Source organism: Cottoperca gobio, chromosome 11, assembly GCF_900634415.1.
Source record: "Cottoperca gobio chromosome 11, fCotGob3.1, whole genome shotgun sequence".
Taxonomy (NCBI): Eukaryota; Metazoa; Chordata; class Actinopteri; order Perciformes; family Bovichtidae; genus Cottoperca; species Cottoperca gobio.
The window spans coordinates 6,275,958-6,300,984 of record NC_041365.1 but is presented as its reverse complement, the minus strand read 5'-3'; the positions used below and the strand labels follow the sequence as shown (position 1 = coordinate 6,300,984).

General features: G+C 40.4%; 2 protein-coding genes across 3 annotated transcripts; one reads left to right on the top strand and one right to left on the bottom strand.

Moving 5' to 3' along the window:
* Nucleotides 1–481: 481 nt before the first annotated feature.
* On the bottom strand, nucleotides 482–13,829 carry fkbp9 (FKBP prolyl isomerase 9). Its single transcript, XM_029442945.1, has 10 exons — nucleotides 13,495–13,829; nucleotides 12,203–12,348; nucleotides 8,230–8,419; nucleotides 7,993–8,138; nucleotides 6,727–6,916; nucleotides 6,018–6,163; nucleotides 5,714–5,903; nucleotides 2,591–2,736; nucleotides 1,777–1,940; nucleotides 482–1,660 (listed from the first exon to the last, which is right to left on the bottom strand). The coding sequence occupies exons 1-10, from the start codon at nucleotides 13,695–13,697 to the stop codon at nucleotides 1,481–1,483; spliced, it is 1,701 nt and encodes a 566-aa protein (XP_029298805.1). The 5' UTR covers nucleotides 13,698–13,829; the 3' UTR covers nucleotides 482–1,480.
* A 565-nt stretch (nucleotides 13,830–14,394) lies between these two features.
* crtap (cartilage associated protein) lies at nucleotides 14,395–20,110 on the top strand. 2 transcript variants are annotated; one of them, XM_029442517.1, is made up of 8 exons: nucleotides 14,395–14,563; nucleotides 14,645–15,249; nucleotides 16,289–16,438; nucleotides 17,314–17,485; nucleotides 17,689–17,817; nucleotides 17,905–18,050; nucleotides 19,091–19,174; nucleotides 19,714–20,110. In XM_029442517.1, the coding sequence occupies exons 2-8, from the start codon at nucleotides 14,788–14,790 to the stop codon at nucleotides 19,789–19,791; spliced, it is 1,221 nt and encodes a 406-aa protein (XP_029298377.1). In that variant the 5' UTR covers nucleotides 14,395–14,563; nucleotides 14,645–14,787; the 3' UTR covers nucleotides 19,792–20,110. The 2 variants fall into 2 exon arrangements, with proteins under 2 accessions (XP_029298377.1, XP_029298376.1); XM_029442516.1 differs by having other exon boundaries at nucleotides 14,395–15,249.
* Nucleotides 20,111–25,027: the final 4,917 nt, after the last annotated feature.

Below are 25,027 nucleotides of genomic sequence, written 5' to 3'. Positions count from 1 at the left end.
GAGCAGCAGTACCGGACAGTACCTGTTGAAAGCTGCAGGCGATCCACAGGCGGAAGTGTACTGGGGACGGCTAAACACAGAGAACATTGAACACAAAGGCATACTGTCTGCTTTCATGCTCTGGAAACCCTGGATCACCTCCCCTCACATGACCTTGTTTTATGATAGAGATAACACAGAATGGTATCAGGAGCAGTTTCAAGCTCAATTATAATATCACATTTCACTGTGTATACTGTTTTGTGTACATGTGTTTCCATCTCTATTGACATGCTTTTGTAAATGTTGAGGTTGTAAAGTGTTTCCAAAAGAAAGAACACCTTCCCCTTTAGTTTATCTTTTATTTATTTTACTGTCTGTTGTTAGTCTTTGTGAGAATGTTATAGGAGTGAAATGCTAAATCAGTAGAGTAGTTAAGTTGATGCAATAAAAGTAAAGTTTAAAAAAAAAAAAGTACAAAAGGACAGACACAATCTAGGTATATATTTAAGTCAGGTCATTTAATCAAATAAAACTTTGTGTTGACATTGTCATCTACAAGCCTCAGTATTCTCCTGAATGAAAAAGTAAAACAACAACAATATTCACACACTTTTCTCTCTATTTCTCTCTCTCTCTCTCTCTCTCACACACACACACACACACACACACACACACACACACACACACACACACACACACACACACACACACACACACACACACACACTTAAATTGCAACCAGGTGTTGACATTTGGATGATGGATCAACTATTTGACCTTTAGTTGATTTTGCAACTTTCAGTATTATTTTGAGTTTAACAGCAGAAAAAACAGAAGGCTTACCGACATTTAAAAGGTAAAACAGTGAAAGGTGTCAGCTGTAAACATGTATATAAAATGTTATTTTAATTTAAAATCCTCACTTATTGTTTTTTTTTATCAATAAATGAGTTGTAACTTCCCTCCATCACAGTATATTACAGTGAGTGATGTCCGACTCGTTGCTCCTGGAAGACATAAGCAAGATATTTTAAGAGACAAGCTGATAAAAAAAAAACGCACTCACAACCACAAAATAATAACAATAATAAAAGTCACGAAGGAGTGTTCAATGTCGTGGAGGGACGCCTTGGTTTGTTCTTTCACACACACAAGTGCTTTTGTACCCTTCAAAAATAAAAAAATAAATGTCACATAAAACAAGACAAGAACTTGATGGGAGAGGAGGTAAAAAAAGTAATTCACTGTCATCATGGACCTGTGAGGCGTTTCCTTATCATTCCTAAACGCTCCCCTTTCTTCTCAGACTCATTTGGCACTGAACATCATCTAAATCTTCAAAATAAAAAAATTCTTTCAGCACATTTCTCGCTTCACACTTGCTTACTTTACACGTACAGCCCCATCTTTTTCTACTCTACCACCCACATATTGATTACAACCCCGCTGTCTGACCCTTCAGCCTACACCCTGGTCTGAGTTTTAACTCTCAGTCCCGTCATAGCTCGTCATGAGGACCGGCTTCATCTGCTTTAAGTTTAAACTCTGCCTCTGTGATCTTTCCGTCTCCATCGCGGTCCTGGTTGGAGAACATGTTGTCGATGATGCGATGAGGATCGAAGCCGGGAGCCAGGCGGCCTTTACCCTCGTTCACCTGCTGCATGATGTAGTCAGTGAACTGTGGAAACAGGGGAGGGGTCGAAGAGGGTAAATTGAGGCGACACGGACTGTAAAAAGGGGAAAATGTCTCAGATGTTTTAAATATTACAGTAACAGCAGGTTATCATCACATACCTCAGAGGGCTCCACCTCCGCGTTCTTGTCTTTGTCCATCTCAGTGAAGAGGTCGGGTGACACGTCATCGTTCCAGATGAACATGTAGCCTTCAGGAAGTCCTTCCTCCATCTCTACCAGCTCGATGTCAAACACCAGCACAGCGCTCCCTGGAACTTCGTCAGCTACACACACACACACACACACACACACATACACACAGACACACACAGACACACACACACACATTAGTGGTGGAGCTTAGACTCAGTGTGGCTGAAGGAAAGGATAAGTTAGTTCTAGTCACCAGCAGAAGAAACTCATCACCAACACCTCTGCTGTTTGTGCTTTAACTATACACATATATTATGAATATTAAATTGTTACCTCCACTAAAGAGGTTAGGGTTTCTGGCCTGTTTGTTAATTAGTTAAGCATGATATCTCAACATTTTGCTAACAGATTCCAATGAAATTTGGGCCGAGGATTGAGTCATGCAGATCCAAATCTAGATGTGAATCCAAGAATTTGTAAAAACAAAAACCTTTTAAAGCGCTTAAATGAGTAAAAATATGACGACATCACAAATTATGACGTTGCAATTAACTGTGACGGGTTGTTTGTTAAATGAAAAGTTGGCTTCTTTTATAAATATGCTTACTCACTGAGAGTTCGATGAGAAGATCAACGCCACTCTCTTGGCTTAGCTTAGCATAAAGACTGGAAACAGCTAGCCTCATTTGGTACATGCATGAAAATCTGAACCTTACTTCAACGCATATATTCTCCGTTATTACTGAAGGTGTGGTTGTGTGTGTGTGTGTATGTGACTTACTGACTCCTCTCTCCCCGTAGCCCAGGTGAGGCGGAATAACAAGGTGCCTTTTCTCTCCCACACACATCTCCATAAGTCCGTCCTCCATCCCTGGGACTACCTGGTTGGCTCCCAGGACGATGTTGTACGTCTTGCCATAATTATGCCTGAAACACAATTGAGTCCGAATGAAACAGAGACACACAAAAAACTCTATTTTTAGTCATTATCCTTAAACACGCACACATATCATATAATCTCTTACACCTTTTTTTTTAACTCAATTTTAAGGTTTGCTGTGTGAAAATGTAAGAAGTGAAGATTTTCATTTCAGTGGGTTAGAAACCAAAGCTTGGCTTGAATCTGGCTTCAAGGACATGACCGTTTGTGAATTTTAATTTGTTTTAATTTCTATGATGATTGTATTCTGCAATTTCCAAGCAACTTTTGTTGGAATGGCAATACAGTGTACTTAACTCAACATTGTGATGCAAATCAGATAGAGCTGTATGGTGCGCTAATAATAAAGACAGAGTGCACCTACAGAGGAAGTGAATGTGCAGTTAAGCGTAAAAGACTTACAGCTGAGTAGAGGGCACATGAGGAAGAAATTAACATAAATCTCTTAGCACTCTTATCTCACCCTGTGCAGGACTGCAAGACATACCAGAGTGTTAGACCCCTTCACCACACTGCAGATAGTTACTACACTAATGACGTTGTGATGTTTAACAAAGTGCATAAGTTGTTTTAAAAGACGCAAAAATGCAGTGTGGTTGGACTTGAAATAGGAGAGATTGTATACAGCAGTAAGAAACTGACTCCTATAGAAGCTGCTGGTTCCAGTGGACCCTGTCGGAGATGAAGAAGTCCAATTCTGGGCCCAATAAAGAGTTCACGGGAGACAAACAGTCCGATGCAATAGAGTTTCATTCCTCAAAAACAGAGAACAAAACCCGAGTCTGCCTCGAGAACAGACTGAAGAAATATTGTCTGGTGCTCGCTTTTATTACAAGAATCACTCCATCCTGACGATGCAGGTTCTGGTCCAGGCTCTTGTCATCTCACACCTTGACTATTGCAACCCCCCACGTGCCATCCGACCTCTACAGATCATCCTAAATGCAGCAGCCTGACAGGTCTTTAATCCAAGTTCTCCCGCACTACACCGCTCCTCCGCTCCCTTCACTGGCTACCAGTAGCTGCCCTAATCTGCTTCAAGACTCTGGTGCTCGCCTACAATGCTGTGAATGGATCCTTCCCCTCCTACATCCAGGCCATGGTCACACCACAGCCCGCTCTCTACGCCCTGCATCGGTCAAGCGGCTCGCTACTCCCTCACTGCGAGTGGTGTAATGGAAAAATGCTGCATTGCTTAAATTCCTTTACTGTTTTTGTCTTTCCCCTGTCCTCTTTTAACACATGGTACAGGGTGACGGTTTGACCCTTTGTTTTATGTGGTAGGTGTTTATGGGGAAGCAGTAAATTAGTAAGGAGATGGTGGGGCTGTGTTCGACTGATTTACTATCGTCTCAACAGTGTTTTTTCCACACTCTTCACACAGTATCATTGCTGGACAGACCTTCGTGCTGCCTTCTTTAAAATAAAATACTCAAAGACAAACTTTGTATCTTTTGATTATTTGATCATCTTTGTTAACAGAATTTCCACCACACCAGATTCCCCTCAAATAAAACCTGCCTGTTTGCTATCCTGGCTCCAAAATGATGGAACAAGCTCACCATTGATATCAGGTCATCAGTCTTCACACCTTTATTTTTCAATCTTTTTTTCTGTATGTAGCACTAAATTAGTTTGGCTTATTTGAAGCTATTGTTCTGCACTTAAATGATTTCACCTATTTGAAGCTATTGCACTTGCAAGAGTCCTGCTGTTCGGAGTTGTGTCCTCATGATTGTTTGCACTTATTTTAAGTTGCTTTGGACAAAAGCGTCAGCTAAATGAACTGTAATGTAATGTGAAAAAATGGGGAAGATCGCCCCCCTTTATTACAAACATGAGATATGATCTTACTCTTGTGGCCAGCTGTTCCCCAGGATCCCTTTATGGCAGTCTTTCTCAAAGAGTGGTCCACGGGTTAGGGTTAGGGTTAGGGTTAGCCCTAACCCTAACCCTAACCCGGAGTATATTGGTAAAATGTCACGTTTGAAATTAATTTATTATAAGTTCAAAGTGTTTCTCAAACTGTTTAAAAATTACTAGTATAGAGTGTAGCATAGATGTAGCCTAGTTACGCAGCTATGTGTAGATCTTAGATCCACACTGTGTTTTGTGCTACGAGTCGTTGGCGAACGAGGCTATGAAACCCGCCGGGCTCAAGCGACATTTTGAGAGCGAACACAAAGATTACATTGGGAAACCTTTAAGTGTTTTGAGAGAAAACGTGATGAACTCAAGAAACAAATGACGAAGGCGCCATCACAGTTTCTTTCACTGGGGGAAACTGCGAAGGCTACAGAGGCATCATACAGGGTATCCCTTCTCATCTAACAGGAAAACCTCATTCGATAGGTGAGAATTGAGTCAAACCAGCTGCCAAGATCATGACTAATTTATTGTTTGGGGAGAAAGCAAGTGACAAAATTAACAGGGTCCCCCTCTCCAATGACACTGTCCAGCGGCGAATAACAGCCATGGCTAAAAATGTGAAAGATCAGCTGATCACACGTTTACGCCAAAGCCAGTTTTTCACACTGCAACTGGACGAGTCGACTGATATCGGGAATGAGGCAAATCTGCTGTGTTTTGTAAGGTAAATTTATGCTACATTTAATAATTAACTTGTGTTTATTGTTAAATCCCTGTTAAAATTGGACCTGCAACCATAGTGTTACTGTATTTTATTTTTGAAAATCCACAGCGGAAGTTTGTGTCGTACTAAATGTGGTGCCTTCGATGAATGCCCCCCTTGGCTCTCTTGAGCCTGGCTCCTCAAACTTTAGACATTTTTAATTTGCCAGGTACATCTATCACTTTTGACACCGTTTATCCTCGGGGCCTTTAAACCTGCTCCTATACTCCTCTCGTTGCATGCTCGCAGACTCTGCCTTGCCACTAGGTATGGATACAAGATTACATGCTTTCCCAGGAGGCCTTAAAGTGTCTCACAGAGGTTTTACTTACGTGGAGTCGATGGACGTGCCGTCCATCAGAGATGCGTTGTAGTGATATTTGACAAAGTCTCCCTTCTTGGTTTGCTTATCACACTCTTCTGGTTTGTGAATGGTGATGATCACAGCGTTGTCTGACGGATTGTGGAAGTCGATGATGTCAATGTCAAACACCAGCACAGCTGAACCAGGGATCTTCGAGCCTGAGAGAGACATGGCAACGGAATCTAATCTCAAAAGCTGCACTCAAAGGAGTATAAATAGTGAGGGAACATGTTTGTGACACAGATAAAGCTATCAGAGCATTACACACACACCTGTACCCTCCTCTCCATAGCCGAGATGTGGGGGGATGATGACGGTGCGCTTCTCTCCAATACAGACTCCAATCAGACCCTCGTCCATGCCGGCAATCACGTAGCCGCGACCCACATAGGTGTCATATGTACGATTACGAGAGTAGCTGTGGAAGAGAAAATATTAACAAAAGTATTATTGCACTGCCCAATAGAGAGAGAAATCACAGGCAATATGGGAACTAAATATACGGTTGTTTTTTCCCCCACAGTATATAATGAGTTAATCAAATAAAGTATACAGAGGTTTTAGGCAGCGCACAACTGAATAACACCTAAACGAGGTGACTACAGGACACAGAATGAGTCTCACATATATACAAAACAGGGGTTTTTAAGTATGGATTCACCTCTTAATAAGTGCACAGAGAGATGCTGCCACCTTGAGGCCACTTGAACAACATACATTAAACATTAACTTCTCGCTCCAGAGAGAGGCCCTTCTACAATTTACTTTATGAATAATTTGCATGTAAGCAATAGTGCCTTAAGGAAAGTGATCACTTGTGGGTTTTAATATTTCTATTTATTTCTCCTTTATTTTTATTTTATTTGGTATTTATTCATTTTTTATTTTATGTTATTATTCAATCCCTTTTTATGTATAATAAGATTTACAATGAGCCTTTCTGTGTGGTTAACATGATGGATATTAAACACTGACACATACCTGGAATCAAAAAATGTTCCATCGAGGAGGCTGCCATTGTAGTGGTAGCGTACAAAGTCTCCTGCGACGGACTTCCTTGTGCAGGACTCGGGCACCACCTGATTGGTCACTGTGATCCCATCTCTGGGGTTGTGGAGGTCCAGAAGTATGACGTCAAACACCAGAGACGCCTGTCCTGGGATGTCGCTACCTGGAGAGAGAAGAAGAAGAAGAAAGGTTTAAGACAACAAGGGAGGCAGGCATGGGAACAGGATTGAGGAACTACAGAAACATTCTTCCTCATTCTTCTTCTAATCTTTAAATTATGTTTTTTTCAAACTTTTATTCCCAGGGTCGGTTCAGTAATAATGAAAATGTGATGTTGACATGAACGTATGGGAACCTTCTGAGAAGCAGCAAAGAAAATGTTGTTTATACTGTTTATTTATGGTTACTGTTATATTTGCTATTAAAGAAAATGCTTAATTTTAAAGTAGGTTAAATTAATACTCTCCCTCATACTGGATGTAATTATATTTTGCTCTTTTTTTTTTCAATTATGATTTTTTATTGTTTCCTTCTTTATTGTTGGAGGTCATTTTGAAAATATTTATAAAAGATATTGTAGGAAAAAAGAATGAACAGAAAAAAGGAAGGAATACTTTGATATTTTGTGAGACGTTTATTCTCATTCTGTGGGAGAGACAGATGAGAGGATCTCAATCTTATGTCTGTAAACATGAAGCTACAGCCAGCAGCAGTTAGCTTAGCTTAGCACAAAGGCTGGAAACAAAGGGAAACAGCTAGCCACTTTCTGATTTCATTGCTGTTATTAGCAGTTGAGCATTAAAGCAATTAGACTTGAGGAATTAAACTTCCTTTCACTCAAATTAAAAAAAGTGAAAGTGTATCTGGATGGAAAATACAAAAAAGTATATTTTATTTATGCATCTCTGACTGAGGACGAGAAACAAGATGAGATGTTTGATGTACTGCCACCTTATGCTTCACGTGTACAACTACAGCACTTTTTAATTTTCACTGTAATTATCAATCTCTTCATATTCTCAAAGGTCACTCACAGGAATGTAAAGTAATTATTATTATTTTTTATATAATATTTGTAAACTTCTTTTTTTTATTTGTATTGACGTTGTGTCGTTTTATCCTTTTATTGTGTTTGTTTGTTTCCTATTTACCTTGGTTATATGATACAATGGTGTCATGGAAAATCAGAAAACAAATCAGACAGAAACAAAAAATAATAAAGAAATTCTCAATACTCACCATCTCCATTCTCTCCATATCCAAGTGACGGTGGCATAGTAATGATGCGTTTCTCTCCAACACACATTCCCAGAAGGCCTTGATCCATACCGGCGATCAGCCACCCAATCCCAACGTAAGTGTCATAGGTGCGCATACGGGTGTGGCTACAGCGAAGGGTGGAGGAGAGAAGTTACATATATATGTGTGTGTGTGTGCATTTCTATGTGAACGGAGGGATTATTTCACAGAACAAACCTGGAATCAAAGAGCGTCCCGTCCAGGAGGGTGCCATTGTAGTGGTAGCGGACGTAGTCAGACACCTCCACCTTCCTGGAGCAGTTGGAGGGCGTGTGGTAGGTGTTGCTCTGGACGCCGTCCTCTGGGTTCCACACGTCGAGCAGCAGGACGTCAAAATGGAGGATGGAGTCAGGAGGGATGGTTTCACCTGAGGAGGAGAGAAAAACAATTTTGAAATGTGGGCATATATACAGTATTTTGAACTTAAATAAGAATAAAAAATAAAAAAAGAACTCATCTCAAATGCACTAACTTTTGGAGAGTTTCAAGTTCTGAAAGTTAGCAAGTTATACTACAAAATTAGCACATTTGTGTGACTTTAACCTGAGCTTACTACTAAACCACTTGTGGTTTTATTTAAAAATGTTCATCAAACTGAATTCAACCAAATGGTCCAAATCAAATGATTAATTATAGTGTTGGGTATGACAAACAGAAAAAGAAAGCTCCATGGCTTAATTTACAAATCCACAAACTAAAACAAAAGTCGAGAAATCTTGAAAGTAAATGGCGTTCCACTAAATTGGAAGAATCTCGTTTAGTCTGGTTAGATCATCTTAAAACGTATAAGAAGGCTCTCCGTAATGCCAGAGCAGCTTATTACTCTTCCTTAATAGAAGAAAGTAATAACAACCCCAGGTTTCTATTTCAAAAACATCTGTAACTCCTGAAATATATCTAGACTGTTTTACTCCAATCAACCTTAACCAACTAACTTCAACAATCTCATCGTCTAAACCATCAACCTGTCTTTTAGACCCAATTCCAACTAAACTGTTTAAAGAAGTTTTACCCTTAATTAACACCTCGTTATTAAATATGATCAACCTGTCTCTATTATCTGGCTACGTACCACAATCCTTTAAAGAAGCTGTAATAAAACCACTTCTTAAAAAGCCTAGTCTTGATCCAGAGGTTTTAGCCAACTATAGGCCGATATCTAACCTTCCCTTTCTCGCTAAAATCCTTAAGAACGCAGTCGCAAAACAGTTGTGTGACTTTTTACATAATAATAGTTTATTTGAGGTTTTTCAATCTGGATTTAGAGTTCATCATAGCCCAGAGACGGCACTGGTGAAAGTTACCAATGACCTTCTATTGGCATCGGACAAAGGACTTGTCTCTGTTCTTGTCTTGTTAGACCTCAGTGCTGCTTTCGACACTGTTGATCAGGACATTCTACTACAGAGACTGGAACATTGTGTTGGCATAAAAGGAACCGCACTAAGCTGGTTCAAGTCCTATTTATCTGAGCGATCTCAATTTGTATGTGTTAACGATAAATCCTCCATGACAGCCAAAGTCAGTCTTGGAGTCCCGCAGGGTTCTGTACTTGGACCGATTCTATTCACCTTATATATGCTTCCTTTGGGCAATATTATCATCATCAGCCACGGAGAAAAGTTTAACCCAGGATGTGCTAGCCTGGGTTAAACTGTTCAATTGTTAAGATGTGTTGAGACTGATTTATTTTAACATTGGTTGAGAGTTAAATCAAGATGTGAAACCATTAAAGAAAAAGGGAAACTCAAGCTGCTGCTACACTTTTTTATTTTTCTAAAATTAAGCATTTTATTTTAAGATGCACAATTTTCCAAAAGCTATTTTATTTATATTCTCAATTTTATTTTTAAATGCAGCCCGAGAAGAACATTATACATATCTACAGTAATATATATATATATATATATATATATATATATATATATATATATATATATATATATATATATATCTGTATAGTTCAATGTTAAGTGACAATAAATATTGTTCTAAATGTTTTTAAATTGTACTTTCTTTATTAGATTTGACAGTCAGTTGTTTATTACGTGCAGACGTTGATACAGCTACTAGGCTGCTTCAATATATATCACACTAATTCAAAACGCAAGTTAGACATTATGATGTTCCGGACCTTTGCTCTAACTGGACCTCTTAGAATTTTAGTTGAATACGCCTGACATAGAAGCTCTGGATGGCATTAACTTGGCCTCCAGCACCACTGTAAGGAATCTTGGCGTCATCTTTGATCAGGATCTGTCTTTTAACTCCCACATAAAACAAATATCAAGGACTGCCTTCTTTCATCTACGTAACATTGCACAAATAAGACGCATCCTGTCTCAAAATGATGCAGAAAAATCCATGCATTTGTTACTTCAAGGCTGGATTACTGCAACTCATTGTTATCAGCTTGTCCCAAAAAGTCACTTAGGATTCTTCAGTTGATCCAAAATGCAGCGGCACGTGTATTGACAAGAACAAGGAAACGGGATCATATTACTCCTGTATTAGCTGCACTGCACTGGCTCCCGGTAAAATACAGAATAGAATTCAAAATCCTTCTCCTGACTTACAAAGCAATTAATGGTCAGGCTGCAGCATATCTTAAAGATCTCATAGTACCTTATAAACCAACTAGAGCATTACGCTCCCAGACTGCAGGGTTACTTGTGGTTCCTAGAGTCTCTAAGAGTACAATGGGAGCCAGAGCCTTCAGCTATCAAGCTCCTCTCCAGTGGAACCAGCTTCCAGTTTGTGTTCGGGAGGCAGACACACTCTCCACATTTAAGAGTAGGCTAAAGACTTTCCTTTTTGATAAAGCTTATAGTTAGGGCTGGCTCAGGTTTGCCCTGGATCAGCCCCTAGTTATGCTGCTATACAAATACATTTGATTTGATTTGAAAAGACATTATTTCCTTTAGTTGTTTTGCCTTAAAAACAGTCCAATTTTAAGATTATCTAAAATATATTAGAAAACCTAACACGTGTACATAATAAGCAGAGCTGCAAAGATTGATCTGTGTGGGAGGCAATGGAGGGGAGTAACGTGTTAAACTTACTGTTAGATGTACTCGAGTAATCCTTTTCTTAAATTTGTACTTATAAGAGTACATTTGTGATAAAATATATGTACATTTTGTCATTTTTCTGGTTGGATATGGCACTTTAACGTGCACATTTGTCATACTCACTATTTATTTTAATTTTATTCATTTAATTTAGTTCATTATAAAGTAACAATACTTTTACTTAAGTATTGCTTTTGTTTACTCTACCCACCACTGGCGGGAGGCAGCCATTAAATATTTACTACTAATGAGCTGGCAGGCTTTTTTCCAGTTCAAATCTATCTCTACCGCCCCCAAAGTCTCACCTCCCCTCAATGTTCTTCTCTCTCACTCAGATGTTCCTTCTGATAGGGGCTCATTGTAGAGGATGCAGCCTTTACATGTTCACACATGCCCCCCTCTGTCTCCCATTATCTAACTATTTCATGCACACACAGAAATACGTACACTGACGTACCCGTCTCTACATGTAAAGCATTTCATCACTACAATCACATGCAAATAGATCAACCTTTTTGTGACACTACGGTGCACAATGGCCCCAATTTATTTATGATTATATATACAGTATATATATATATATATATATATATATATATATATATATATATATATATATATATATATATATATATATATATGTACACATAGAAGGCTTTTCTGCCTGCTGCGGATGCTCTAGCATCATTTACTAGCAGCTGAAGATCATGACCCAAAGCAGCCTCCTCTGACCTGCTTCCTGGTTTGTGATGTCTCTCTGACATCATTCAACATGGACGCCTCGGGATCAGCTCATTTCCTCTCTGCTTCGGCTGACTACAACAAAGTGTGCTAATTTCTGCAAAGACCGTAAATTTTGTCCCGTATGCTTCTGCCAATGCCCGACCGAATCCTCTCATTGTTATGATGAGCAGTGCCAGCTGTGCTCTCACTTTTGTGTATTTATAATAACTCCCCAGAGGAATAAACTGGCACGTCCTCAAACTTGGTGGAGTACATTTTATATTTTGTCCTGCTTGATTCACAATGAATCAGCCAGGACAGGGATGTGCTAATATGACAGGAAGTTTAAAACACACCGTATCCCTGTTTGCCGTATGCGAGGTGAGGTGGTATCTTGACCAGGCTTCTCTCGTTGACACACATCCCCACCAGTGCTTTATCCATCCCTGCGATCAGCTGCTTCTTTCCAACAAACACGTTGTAGGTGCTGCCACGGTCATAACTGAAACACATAAACACATAACGTTAATAGACCTGTGAGAACATTAATGACTGCAATACATTCATTCGGTGCCTTCCTGCAACTACAAACTAACTTGTATCCTAAAACAAACACAGTTCCCTCTGAGCCCTGGCTAAAGGTTGTTTGTTTCTTTACCAGTGACCACGTTGACATTTGTTGTGGAAAAAGTATTTGGGATGAACAACTAAATTATCCATCTTGATTTGACAACTCATTCGGAAGAAAACTCACTTAGGCAAAACTCTTACAACTTGTCATTTTGTGCCTGGACTTGAGTTATTCAAGATGTGAGATTTAAATTTCACCATCCTGTGATACTGAGATATATCATACAGGTGTACGGGGGGATTATAATGTGTAAGGTTTAAATCTATTTAGGAAAATATGTGAGTGCAGGGCCCCTCTACAAGACAAGTCCACACAATTATCTGATATTGCAGGGCTACTTTAGTTATCCAAACTCATTAATTGCACTTTGTGTTTTATTGTTTCCTTTCACCTGCCCAGGCACTACAGGTGGAAATTAGTTAGTTACATCTGGCACAAAGCATATTTTTTCTCTTTTTTAGATGAATGTATTTTTGTACATGTTCCCTGCTATAAAAGAAATGTGCAATTAAGTTAAAGACCAAAACACAATTGGATCTGCAGCTTTTGTGGGCCCTTAGGGGCCCAGGGACCCTGGTCAGTTGACCATTTTGCATGGTACACTGTTATTACTGTTGACCAGCTCAGAGGTTACCAAAGTGGAGTCCAGGGACCTTCAGAGGTGAAACAGGTTCAACATTAAACATAAACACTTAATCCACAGGTTTCAATGGATCCAGTGTGATCAAGCAGGATAATATTGATCTATTAATATATTCATCTGGTGGCAAAAACTCTCCATCTCATCAAATTGGGGCCTTCAGTGTAATCCTTGTCCATTTGACAAAAAAAATTTGAGTCCTTGGATTAATCATACATGGACCCAGAGTTCAGCCAGCCTGCCTGCGTGGCTCACAGGGCGAACCACTCAACGCGCACTTTTACGCATCGCGCACGCTGTTCGCACAGTGCACCCCGCTCTGCTCTGCACAGTGAAGCTAAAAGTGAGAATACATTCATTCTTTGTCTGATACTCACCTCGAGTCGAACTTTTTGCCGTCCGGAAACATGCCATTGTAGTGATACCTGACATAATCCCCTACTTTGACTGCGCGCCCACACTGCTCTGGCACGAAAGTTTTCTCAATGAAGATGTCGTCTAACGGTACCGGAGGAGCGTCGCAGGCGGCGAACGCCACCAGAACCGACAAAAAGAGCATGCCCTGCACCCACTGGATCATTTTTACTGCTGACGAACTCTCAGACGATGGAGATAACTGCGGGTACGGCCTGTGTGCGTGTGCTGCCTCAGTGTTCCCCGGTACTTTGCCTTCCTCTACTTCGATTTGGACAGAAGTCCTGCCCCCGGTCCCAGCTCAGGATTCATCACGTGTCAAGCCGGATAAGACTGCTCAACATCCGGTTAAACTTTAAAAGTAAAACATCGGCTGATGACCTTAAAACCATGTTTTGTTAATAAAACACACGTTTAAAGGGCTGTAAAATATATAAACAGGTGTCAGTGTGAGACACAAATAAATACAAACAACATTTAGACAGACAATTGTGCTTTTACTTTGTAATTGCACTGCTATATTTCCTGTCACATCTTGCTTCTTTCTGGCTGACTTGATGCATTTCGGGATTGAATGGGATAGTTTTTGGGCACCACGTATTGCTCTTGCGCAGTGCAGTTTCTGATATGTGTCAACGTGGTAACGTAGGGGTCTCTACACACACAGACATATCCCCCCATATCCATAGTAATGCACAAATCTGGACACACCTCTGTAATTGCAGTCACATTTGTAATAATGAACAGAACATAAAGTTTGCCGTTAGATGATGTTAGCCTGCATTGATCTAGTTGTGTTGGTGGGTTCAGGCCTTTAAATGGGGGCAGAGCAGAGAGGAATGTCTCTACGTGGCAGTGGGAGGGGCACTCCACTCTCACCAGGGGTTTAATTAGTGACCGAGAGGAAACAAGTTTAAACTTCAAGGAGCTGTATTTTATTGAATTGTTCCTTTCCAGTTATGAAATATAAAATTAATGGCGAAATCATGTTGCACTTTATCTGAAAAGTACAGGAATGTCTCCCTCCCGATGGTATAAAAGTTCTACTCTCTGCCAGGTTTATACTTGTAATGTAAAAGGACACAACAGCAGTGATTTACTTTTGTGTTTTAGTGGGAGGAGCAGCTCCAGCAGCCCTGCGCCCGGGGGTGGGGAGGCTTTGTCCGGATACGTGGTGGAACTTGAGGCGGTCCTAGAGACCCACGCACCCTCTCCAGGTTCATCCTAGCCCAGCATTTAGGCTACCAAACTTAAAAATGGCACCCTCCACTTCTTCCCAACTATTCTCGGCGCTTGTAATCGCATTTTTCACCTCTGTGGTGAACTCTCAGTACGAACAATACAGCTTCAGGAGTTTCCCCAGGCACGAGCTGATGCCCCTGGAGTCGGCTTACAAATACGCGCTGGACCAGTACACCGGAGAGAAGTGGAAGGAGACGGTGGAGTACATAGAGGTGTCTCTGCGGCTGTACCGGCTGCTGCGAGACAGCGAGGCCTTCTGCAACCTCAACTGCAGCTCCATCAGGCTGGACGACGAGCAGAAGTTTGCGGAGTTCCCAGAGTTGCGGGCGTTTGGTAACGTTATGAAGAGGGCGCAGTGCCTGAAGCGCTGCAAACATGGGTTACCCGCATTCAGGCAGACCATGCCCAGCCGGGACACCATAGACGAATTTGAAAGGAGAGAGCCGTACAAATACCTGCAGTACGCCTACTTTAAAGTAAGCAACTATGTTAAATATGTTGGGGGCAAAGGGGCTCCAATCCCTGGACTTGTTGTTATGTTTGTTTACCATGTGATGGTACTCAATATAAAGTGATGGTGGTTTTCAGTGCATGCACAGTTTCTATTTTAACGTCACTGACAGTGTTTTATTCCCCTGAAATGCGTTCTGACGTCACCTACGTGCCACGGATACACAGGGGGGTCTGCTCTGAAAGAGGGGGAGGTCCCGAACTTTTACCTGTGAACGCCTGTATTTTCTTGCCCTTCCTATTAAGAAGTAAAATAAACACTAATAAATACATTTTACTGGTCATCGCATCTGCAAGGGAACTTGATAGCGAGCAAGCAAAGTTTATTTATAAAGCACCTTTAACAGACACCGGTCACTAAGTGCTTCACAGTCAAATAAAATATACAAGGGCAACAGACATAGGACACAAGGTAAAAGCTAAAATACCACATGCTACCTAAATACCAGTTAGTTTTGATTTAGGGTTAGATTATAAATCACAGTTTATTTACAGTCAAAGGTTGGAAATTACGTTAAGGTTTATGAGGTTTTGATGGTTTGTGTGTAATTTGCACATACATTATAAACAAAGGAGGGACAAATGAAAAGGAAAAGTGATATAGGATGAAAGTTGCATATAGTGTCTATAACTATAATATTTTATTTGTATTTCATTTCATTTGTATTATAGATTTATCCTTTGCTTTTATGACTCTTGATCTGCTGTAACAAGTGAATTTCCCCGGTGTGGGATCAATACTTTTTATCTTATCCTAAAACCTGAATACTTTTTAAATGAGTTGATTTGACCTGATAATTAACATTGAACTAAAATATAGTTCACAAGTTATTCAGGAATTATTTATTGCCTATTTTATTAAGTTATGAGGTCCCTGTTAACTACTCTTACTAACGTGCTCTACATTTTGTACCACGGTGTAGTGTCAGCATTGCATATCTAGTATTTCGTCTACTGATTAGCACAGCAAAAATATCTGTTTTACAATGTCTGTATTTCTCCCAGTCTGACAACCTGCCCAAGGCGGTGTCCGCTGCCCACACCTTCCTGCTGAAACACCCAGATGATGAGATGATGCAGAGGAACATGGCCTACTATAAGAGTCTGCCGGGAGCCGACGAGCACCTCAAAGACCTGGAGTCGAAATCCTATGAGGTATAATACAAATCCCAAGTACGGGAGCCCTAATGGAGAAAGTGCAGTCAAACACACACATAATCAGAATGAGAAGTAAACATAGAAAGGCTGTGTGCATGTAAATAGTCACCACCATACATATACGCACACACACACACACACAGGCCTTGAGTGGTCGTTGACGGGGCTGTAGTGGTCCCAGCAGGAATGACAAATAAACCAGAACGTGTTACATTTGGTAATTATGAAATCAATGCGTAAATTATTTGGGGGTTTGCTAAATGAAAATCAACATGTATCTCTTAAGGAGTCCTAAATGTAGAATGTTGCCCCTATTGTTGCTCACAATTATTATTTTCATAATCGGGATCAGCTTTATTAGCCAAGTAGGTGTGTGCACATTAAAGGAACTTGCTACTCTCAGAATACTTGCACAGAAATAGAGCTAATATAACAAGGACAACAAAACTGTTGATAAATCTGTTGATTAGTTTCTCGATTATTTGATTTATTGTTGATCAGTGTTTCCCAAAGCCAGAGATGACGTCTTCAAATGTCTTGTTTTGTCCACAAGTGAAAGATATCCAGTTGACTGTCATAGAGTAAATAAACTAGAAAGAATCATGTCTTAAAAATTACTTAAACCGATTAATCGATTATCAAAATTGTTGGCGATTTAATTAAATTGTTCTTGTCTTTGCAGCTCTACTCACGATTGACATACAGATAATTTTATGCATTTATACCATTAAAAATATAATTGATTTTTAATAAGAAAGTTATTTTTAACCTTGTGGAATGCTTCAGTAATCCAAAATCCTTATTTCCTGTGTGTGTGTGTGTGTGTGTGTGTGTGTGTGTGTGTGTGTGTGTGTGTGTGTGTGTTATTGCAGACACTGTTTGTGCGTTCAGTCCGGGCGTATAATGGAGAAAACTTCCGTACTTCGGTGTCAGACATGGAGCTGGCTATGCGGGACTTCTTCAAGGTCTACGACGAGTGTGTGGCTGCATCCGAGGGCCCCAGAGACGTCAAAGACTTCAAAGACTTCTTCCCCTCCATAGCTGGTCAGTTCACCTGCAGAGCCTGGTTCTGCCTCTGTTCCTCCCGCCCTGTCAATCTATCACTGCATTTCTCTTTTGTTTCCCAGATAAATGTCCCCTTTTGCAGCTGTCTTCTTCTTCATTAACCCTTTTTCCAACATGTTTCCTGTTTTGGCTAAATTTAATCTTTTAATCCCATCACATTATTTTGAATCTTTCCTCTACAGATCACTACATAGAGGTGCTTGACAGGAAAGTGAGGTGTGAAAGTGACCTGACTCCTGTCGTTGGGGGTTTCGTTGTCGATAATTTTGTGGCCACCATGTACCACTACTTACAATTCGCCTATTACAAATGTGAGTAGCATGTGGTTTCCTAAGGTCTATGTGTTATGACTGGATCATAATCCCTGGATTAAGCTCTTTTAATTGTTGTGTTTTCAGTGAATGACCTGAAGAATGCGGTACCATGTGCAGCCAGCTACGTGCTCTTTGACCCCAAAGATGAAGTTATGAAGAATAACGTGGCATATTACCAGTACCACAAAAGCCAGTGGTCTCTAACAGAAGAGGACTTCATCCCCAGATCAGTGAGACATATGATTGGCTACTAGTCTTATGCACCCAGTTCCTGTCCCTAGTGTGTTGGATACAGATCAAACAAACAACATACAACATGTTAATTAGTGAGTTTTCTGCATGATTGGATCACTAAAGAGGCCTATCGGGTACAGGCCTCGGGCCCCATAGTGTAAGAGCCTTCACCAACAAAATGTCACTCAAAGAGAGATGAACCAGCCAGGAAGAGGCTCAAAATGACCACATAGAAACATAAAGCGACTACAAAGGGACACAAAAGACCACAAAGATGTCCAATAAAATGTCCAAAACAATTATAAAGTGGCACAAAAGGAGCACAGGGAGATGCGTAACGACTACAAAGAGACTCAAACATACAACACAATGAGGCTACAAAGTCTGTGTGACTTGCTCCTATGTAGGAGAGGGTGGTGGGGCCAGTTTCATGTCTGGGTCCCGGGGCCCATTGTCTCATTATCTCTTTTGGCTTTTGGGTGCTGGCAGGAAGATTTTGTTACTTTCGGACATAGTCAGGCTTGTTGTTCCCAGTCTTTATGATAAGTTGACTTGCTGCTGGCTGTAGCCTTACATCCAAGGGTCAGACATGTAAGTTGTATCAACCGTCTTCCTATTTACAGTAACTCATGGCAAGAAAGCAAGTAAAAGGTAACCTATAGACTCTCTTAGCCACGCTCATGTTTTTACTAGTAAATGTAAAGCCTGTTAAAATGTGTCTCTAAAGCTCACTAAGTATTTGTTTAATCTGTACAAAACTCTGTGAAAACGACAAGTCGTGGTGTTACTGGGGTTATGTTCCTACTTCTTGGCCAGAACCAGGGTAGCCTTTTATCCGTTTCAAGTCTTGCTTCAGAGAAAAAGAAATCTTGACCACTATAGGCCCATAAAAACACATTTAGCAGCTGATTGGGTCTATGTGGGCCATGAAATTAAATGAATTTAGCACTCGTTCTCTGCCGTCTTTCTCTGTTTTGTGTCTTTGGTTCACTATAACACACATTTTCCCTGCTGTGCTCCTGTGTGTGTGCTCCAGGAGGCACTGCGGTACCACAATCAGACCACCATGCAGCTAGAGATGTTGGAGTTCTCCAGACAGCGCCTGATGAGCGACGATGAGGTGAGAGCCTTTTGTTTAGCTGCATATTTTTGTGTGTTAGTGCATCACATCAGGACCGGAAGTTATCTTTGGTCAACTGAAAGGAACACAAGTTACAGTTTACCCTTTTACAAATAGACCTGCGTAATTCCCATGAAATCAGTTACAGTCTGGATTAGTCTCTGTCCTTGTGTAATTTATGGAAAAACCCTGGATTCTTCAGTCTGGTCACATGACGCCCTGCAGTACAATGTGGACCCTGTTTATCAGGCTGCAGTATGGCAGGCGGCCATGGGGTGGCAGCATGACACTGTCATTTCTTTAAGTTTATTATGATGCAGCACAAGGACATTTGGACAACCAAACATAAACTAGGATTACATGCTGTGTGTGTTGAACACCATTCAGTCCTTCACTGTGATCTCTTTAGTAATGCCAGGTATGAGTGGGAGGATTTATGCTAATGCTCTTTAAATAGACCGTCCTGAGGTGTCCTAAGTGTGTGTGTGTGTGTGTGTGTGTGTGTGTGTGTGTGTGTGTGTGTGTGTGTGTGTCTGCAGGGGGAGGTGCTGGAGTTTATAGATGAGTTCCTGGACGGTGATGAATTACCCAAATTGGAAACTCCGCCAAAAGACTGAAACACAAAATAAAACAACAACCCCGCAGTTTGTATTTATTTTCTTTTTACAAGAGGCTCTGATTGGTCACTGTGTTTTTACCTGCAGATCCACATCCTGAATATTTTATGTTGTGCACTAAACATCCAGTTCAGTGGTATGGACATACAGCGCAGTGGCTACATGATTTAAAGACAATGATGATAATTTCGAGATAGAAATATTTTCGCTGTTCCATCGCTGTTTTATGGATCCGTTCCTCCACTGTGAATCATGTATGTTGTCTGTCAGAAATGGTCATTTTTTACAATGAAATGATAATAAAACTTGTCAAACACCACTGTTGCTTGTTGTGAGGATGTGGCCTGTTGTGAATAACATCCTTTTAGTCTCAGGGTGCAACTTTAACTCACTTTTTCAACTAATACGTTAATTGTTTGGTCTATGAAATGTCAGGAACATAGTGAAATATACTCCTCGCAATTTCCTAAAGCACAAGTTCATATCTTCAGGCTTTATCTGTCCAACCAACCATCCAGAACCCAAAAATGACCAATTTACTATCACACAAGGAAAAAGAAAGCAGTACATCATCACAGCTGAGAAGCTGAAATAGGAATTTCTTTGTATTTTTGTTTGACAAATTATTAATTAATTGATCTATTGAATTACACTCTGTTTCAATCCATTGATTTTTGACAGGAGCCCCAACACAGCAGGATGTTTGTGAGGGTCCTTCCGAAGAAACCCTGGGCTCTGCCGAGCAGAGAGGCATCCAGAGAAAACACTGAGTTGTTTAATAATGTTTGAACATTGAGTCTCTGTGCAGTTTGTCACACAATGATGTTAAAAACCCACAGGGGAACATTCTCGCTGTATTACTGTATCTCCCTCTGACTCTGCGTTCTCATTCCTCTCCTGCCTGTATTTGCCTGTTTCGTTTATTACCTCTTCTTCTCCCTCGCCGATGATTACCTTTCATCTGTCCTTCTCTCTTTAAACATACCTCTCTGCTTTTTTGAAAACAATTTTGGAACACATCACAAAGAAATGGGCGGTAATGGCGGGTAGAGATGGCTTGGTTAAAAGTTAGGATAAAAGGCTGATTGTCAGGAGTGAAGGTTAAAGGTCAATGTCACACGTTAATATGACAAAGTCAGTCACTTTTACACGCGTACAAAAAGCAGGGTAAACAATGGACCATGCAATTTTAAATATACACCACGACCTTTAAAAAAATAGACAACAATAGTTAAAACCACATGTTTAGGAGTTTATTGTGACTTAGAGAACACATACAGTACACATTGTATCCTGACATCACACACATCAGGCTGTTTGAGATGAAGAAGAAACAGACACGGAGAAATATGAGCATCATGTGAATGAGTCACCAATGTTGCGTTCTTTCATATTCCTCATGACTTTGCACATAACTCATGTGATCCCGAACCCAAATTTAATCTCTGTTTATTACCATTCTTGTTGACTAGAGTCAGTCTTCATGGATCATGTGGCAAAGTGTGTGACCAGACAGCTCATTGCCTGATAATCTACTATTAATGCTATCGCGAGTACAGTACGTGTGTTTGAACAGCTTTATCTCTGTGAGGTAAGGGGCAGTAGAGTATGAAAGTTTTTATTGGACTTTAATAGTAGAAGAAAATGCACAAATGAGTACTATGATCCACAAACATTTCACTTTCCACAAACTATTTTTTTAGATTTGAGGATCATGGTACACATTTGTGGATTGTCTTCTGTGGTTTACAACTATTAAAGTCCAATAAAAACTTCTATAGTAGAGAAGATTTTAAGTAAAGTGAAAGACAGGAAGATATTATGTCTAATTGTTTCTGTGTTTAAGTGTCTTGGAGAAGAAACATAAGTCAAATGCTGCATGTAGAGAGTTATTACAGTAAGAGATTCATATTTACAGAAACATACAGACAGCAGGTACTTTATTCCCCGTGCCCTCACCACTTTAGGACATTAATCAATCAATTCAGTTTCAGACACAATACAGAAATGAAAAGGTTTTGTGAAAGACTTTTATTATTCACTTAACCCGTTCAAATCCAACAAATCATTTTCTAACTGAAGATGTTACTAAATAACACCATTATAAAAACACTCTATGTGAAGTTGCAGACAAAAACGAATTAAATGATCATTCATGACTGATTACACCAAAAGTGCCTTGTCAAGGCAAAAAGAAGTAAAACCCTTTCTATTTAAGTTATTGCCATACAAACCATCTTTGCAGTCTTTATACATCAACAGAATTACAAACTTTAACATCTGAGTTTAAACTCTCTTGTGGCTATTTGAATGTATTTACATTTGCACCTTTTTATTAGCTTTTCTAATTTACCTATTGACCTTTACTCTCAAGTATTTGGCACAGTACAAAAAACATCAATGACAAATATCACCAAATCATGTAGGTATAGTCACTGTAAAATGCTTTTTAAACTAGGACTGGACAATAAACTAAATTTATAAACATTGTACATTTCTAAACAAGCAAAATTTGCTGAATTCCCCAATATTTAAAATTAAATTAGGGTTAAAAAAACAGTCCAGATAACCCTCTCAAACCTTTCATTCTGTATTTTATCAGGACCAAGATAACAGAAAACAAGTATGGAAGTATAATTCGTACTAAAAAACAGACAAACCAAACACGCTCTAGAGAGGGCCTCACGCTTGGAAAGGGAGGTGTGAACGGAGGGGTATTCAGTTGGTTGCAATCTGCAACCTCACTGCTTGATGCCACTAAATCCTACACACTGGTCCTTTAAGTTAAAATCAAATCAAATCAAATCAAATTTATTTGTATAGCCCAATATCACAAATTATACATTTGTCTCAGTGTGCTTTACAGACTGTACAGGTTACGACATCCTCTGTCCTTAGACCCTCGCATCGCACAAGGAAAAACTTCCTAAAAGAAACCCCATAATTAAAGGGGGAAAAATGGAAGAAACCTCAGGGAGAGCAACTGAGGAGGGATCCCTCTCCCAGGACGGACAGACGTGCAATAGATGTCGTGTGTACAGGATAAACAACATAGTACAAATACAACATTTGACAGAAATGATGTTGTGTTGGAAAAAAAGAAATAGAAAGTATGGATGAATCCAGGAAAATGTCAATAAGGCTTCCCGGTGTCCAGCAGGACCAGGTCAGCAGGCGCTGTCACGATTCATGATCCTGACGTAAACTTTATCAGTGGCAACCTGCCACATGAGAGACAGACACTCCGGGGTGGTGAGTTAGTAACAACATTTACATAAATGCATACAGATAGAGAGGGAGAAGAAGAGAGGGAGGGGAGGAGAGAGGAAGAGAAGGAAGAGAGCAGGGAGGTGTCCCCCGGCAGTCTAAGCCTATAGCAGCATAACTAGGGGCTGATCCAGGGCAAACCTGAGCCAGCCCTAACTATAAGCTTTATCAAAAAGGAAAGTCTTTAGCCTACTCTTAAATGTGGAGAGTGTGTCTGCCTCCCGAACACAAACTGGAAGCTGGTTCCACTGGAGAGGAGCTTGATAGCTGAAGGCTCTGGCTCCCATTGTACTCTTAGAGACTCTAGGAACCACAAGTAACCCTGCAGTCTGGGAGCGTAATGCTCTAGTTGGTTTATAAGGTACTATGAGATCTTTAAGATATGCTGCAGCCTCACCATTAATTGATTTGTAAGTCAGGAGAAGGATTTTGAATTCTATTCTGTATTTTACCGGGAGCCAGTGCAGTGCAGCTAATACAGGAGTAATATGATCCCGTTTCCTTATTCTTGTCAATACACGTGCCGCTGCATTTTGGATCAACTGAAGAGTCTTAAGCAACTTTTTGGGACAACCTGATAACAATGAGTTGCAGTAATCCAGCTTTGAAGTAACAAATGCATGGACTAGTTTTTCGGCATCATTTTGAGACAGGATGTGTCTTATTTTTGCAATGTTACGTAGAAAGAAGGCAGTCCTTGAGATTTGTTTTATGTGGGAGTTAAACGACAGATCTTGATCAAAGATGACGCCAAGATTCCTTACAGTGGTACTGGAGGCCAAGTTAATGCCATCCAGAGCTTCTATGTCATTAGAAAATGCGTTTCGGAGGCGTTTAGGGCCAAGTATAATAACTTCAGTTTTGTCTGTGTTTAACATAAAAAAGTTGCTAGACATCCAAGTTGTTATGTCCTTAAGGCATGCTTGAACTAAAACATTTGGGGGTTGTGATCTTAGTTTCTCTCTGTTGCCATGGCAGCACCACAATGTTTGATCTCTGGTTGGTCTGAATGGCGTCAGCAAACACGATGTACCGCTGACCGGCGGATTGCACGGACCTGAGACACACACACGCACACGCACACGCACACCACACACACACACACACACACACAGAGGGGGGGGGGGGCTGAGTCTGCAGTCTGGGTGGACACCCGCTCTTTATCTCTCAGCAGCCGACTGTCAAAACCAACAGAGGCAGGAAGATCTTAAAATGTTTCATCTTCCATACCACTCATTCAACCTTCTCATTTGGTCTTACCATCATCGTCATCCTTTTTTTTTTTGTTCTTGCTGGTTTGACAGAAGCCTGGTTGCTCATTTGGGACTACCTGCCCAAATCTGCTGCGATGATCTGACGTGTTCTGACCTTGTCGTGGAGTAACAAGTGGAATACAATTTTTTTACCAACACAATACTCGGACAAACAGAAAAAGATTGGGAATCAAAACAATGCAGCGAAATCAACAATAAACATCAATGAAGTCAACAAAAAGGTAACACAGAGAATCTTTAACCACAATGTCCAAGAGCTTTGGAGGTTGAAGTCTCAGTTCATATATTCAGGCAGGCAGGCAGGCATGCCTTCTTGTGGTTTTCCTACATGGTTATTGCCTTATAATATCCTTTTTCAGTTCCTGGAGTTGAGTCCAGTCCCCCCCACCTGTCCAGGTAGATGCCAGAGCTTTGGAAATAGTGTGTAGGAACAACAAAGATGGGTAAAAATCCTTCAAAACCATCTTGCTTCACTCAGGTTTAACTGTGTTAAACATCAGTTCTTACTGTTTTACACAATTTAACACATAGGTGACGTTTTGCTCTTCAAAAACAGGGCTCATCTGTTAAAACTTATCCAAAATCTTCAATTACGCAGTAGTTTCTAGAAAGATGAGGGGCTCTGTTTTCCTCTCAAATTCATCTGAATCTTCCCATCCCTCCCAAATGTCTCTGCCCTCAGTCATCCCTCACTT

Excerpts from the sequence above, each read along its gene's own strand:
- fkbp9 (XM_029442945.1), bottom strand. The coding sequence starts at position 13,697 with ATGATCCAGTGGGTGCAGGGCATGCTCTTTTTGTCGGTTCTGGTGGCG. Across the intron at positions 2,737-5,713 it reads GGCACGTCCATCGACTCCAC|GCATAATTATGGCAAGACGT; the intron begins GTAAGTAAAACC and ends ATTGTGTTTCAG. Across the intron at positions 1,661-1,776 it reads CGGAGGTGGAGCCCTCTGAG|TTCACTGACTACATCATGCA; the intron begins GTATGTGATGAT and ends CTGTTTCCACAG.
- crtap (XM_029442517.1), top strand. The coding sequence starts at position 14,788 with ATGGCACCCTCCACTTCTTCCCAACTATTCTCGGCGCTTGTAATCGCA. Across the intron at positions 15,250-16,288 it reads TGCAGTACGCCTACTTTAAA|TCTGACAACCTGCCCAAGGC; the intron begins GTAAGCAACTAT and ends TATTTCTCCCAG. Across the intron at positions 18,051-19,090 it reads AGGACTTCATCCCCAGATCA|GAGGCACTGCGGTACCACAA; the intron begins GTGAGACATATG and ends TGTGTGCTCCAG.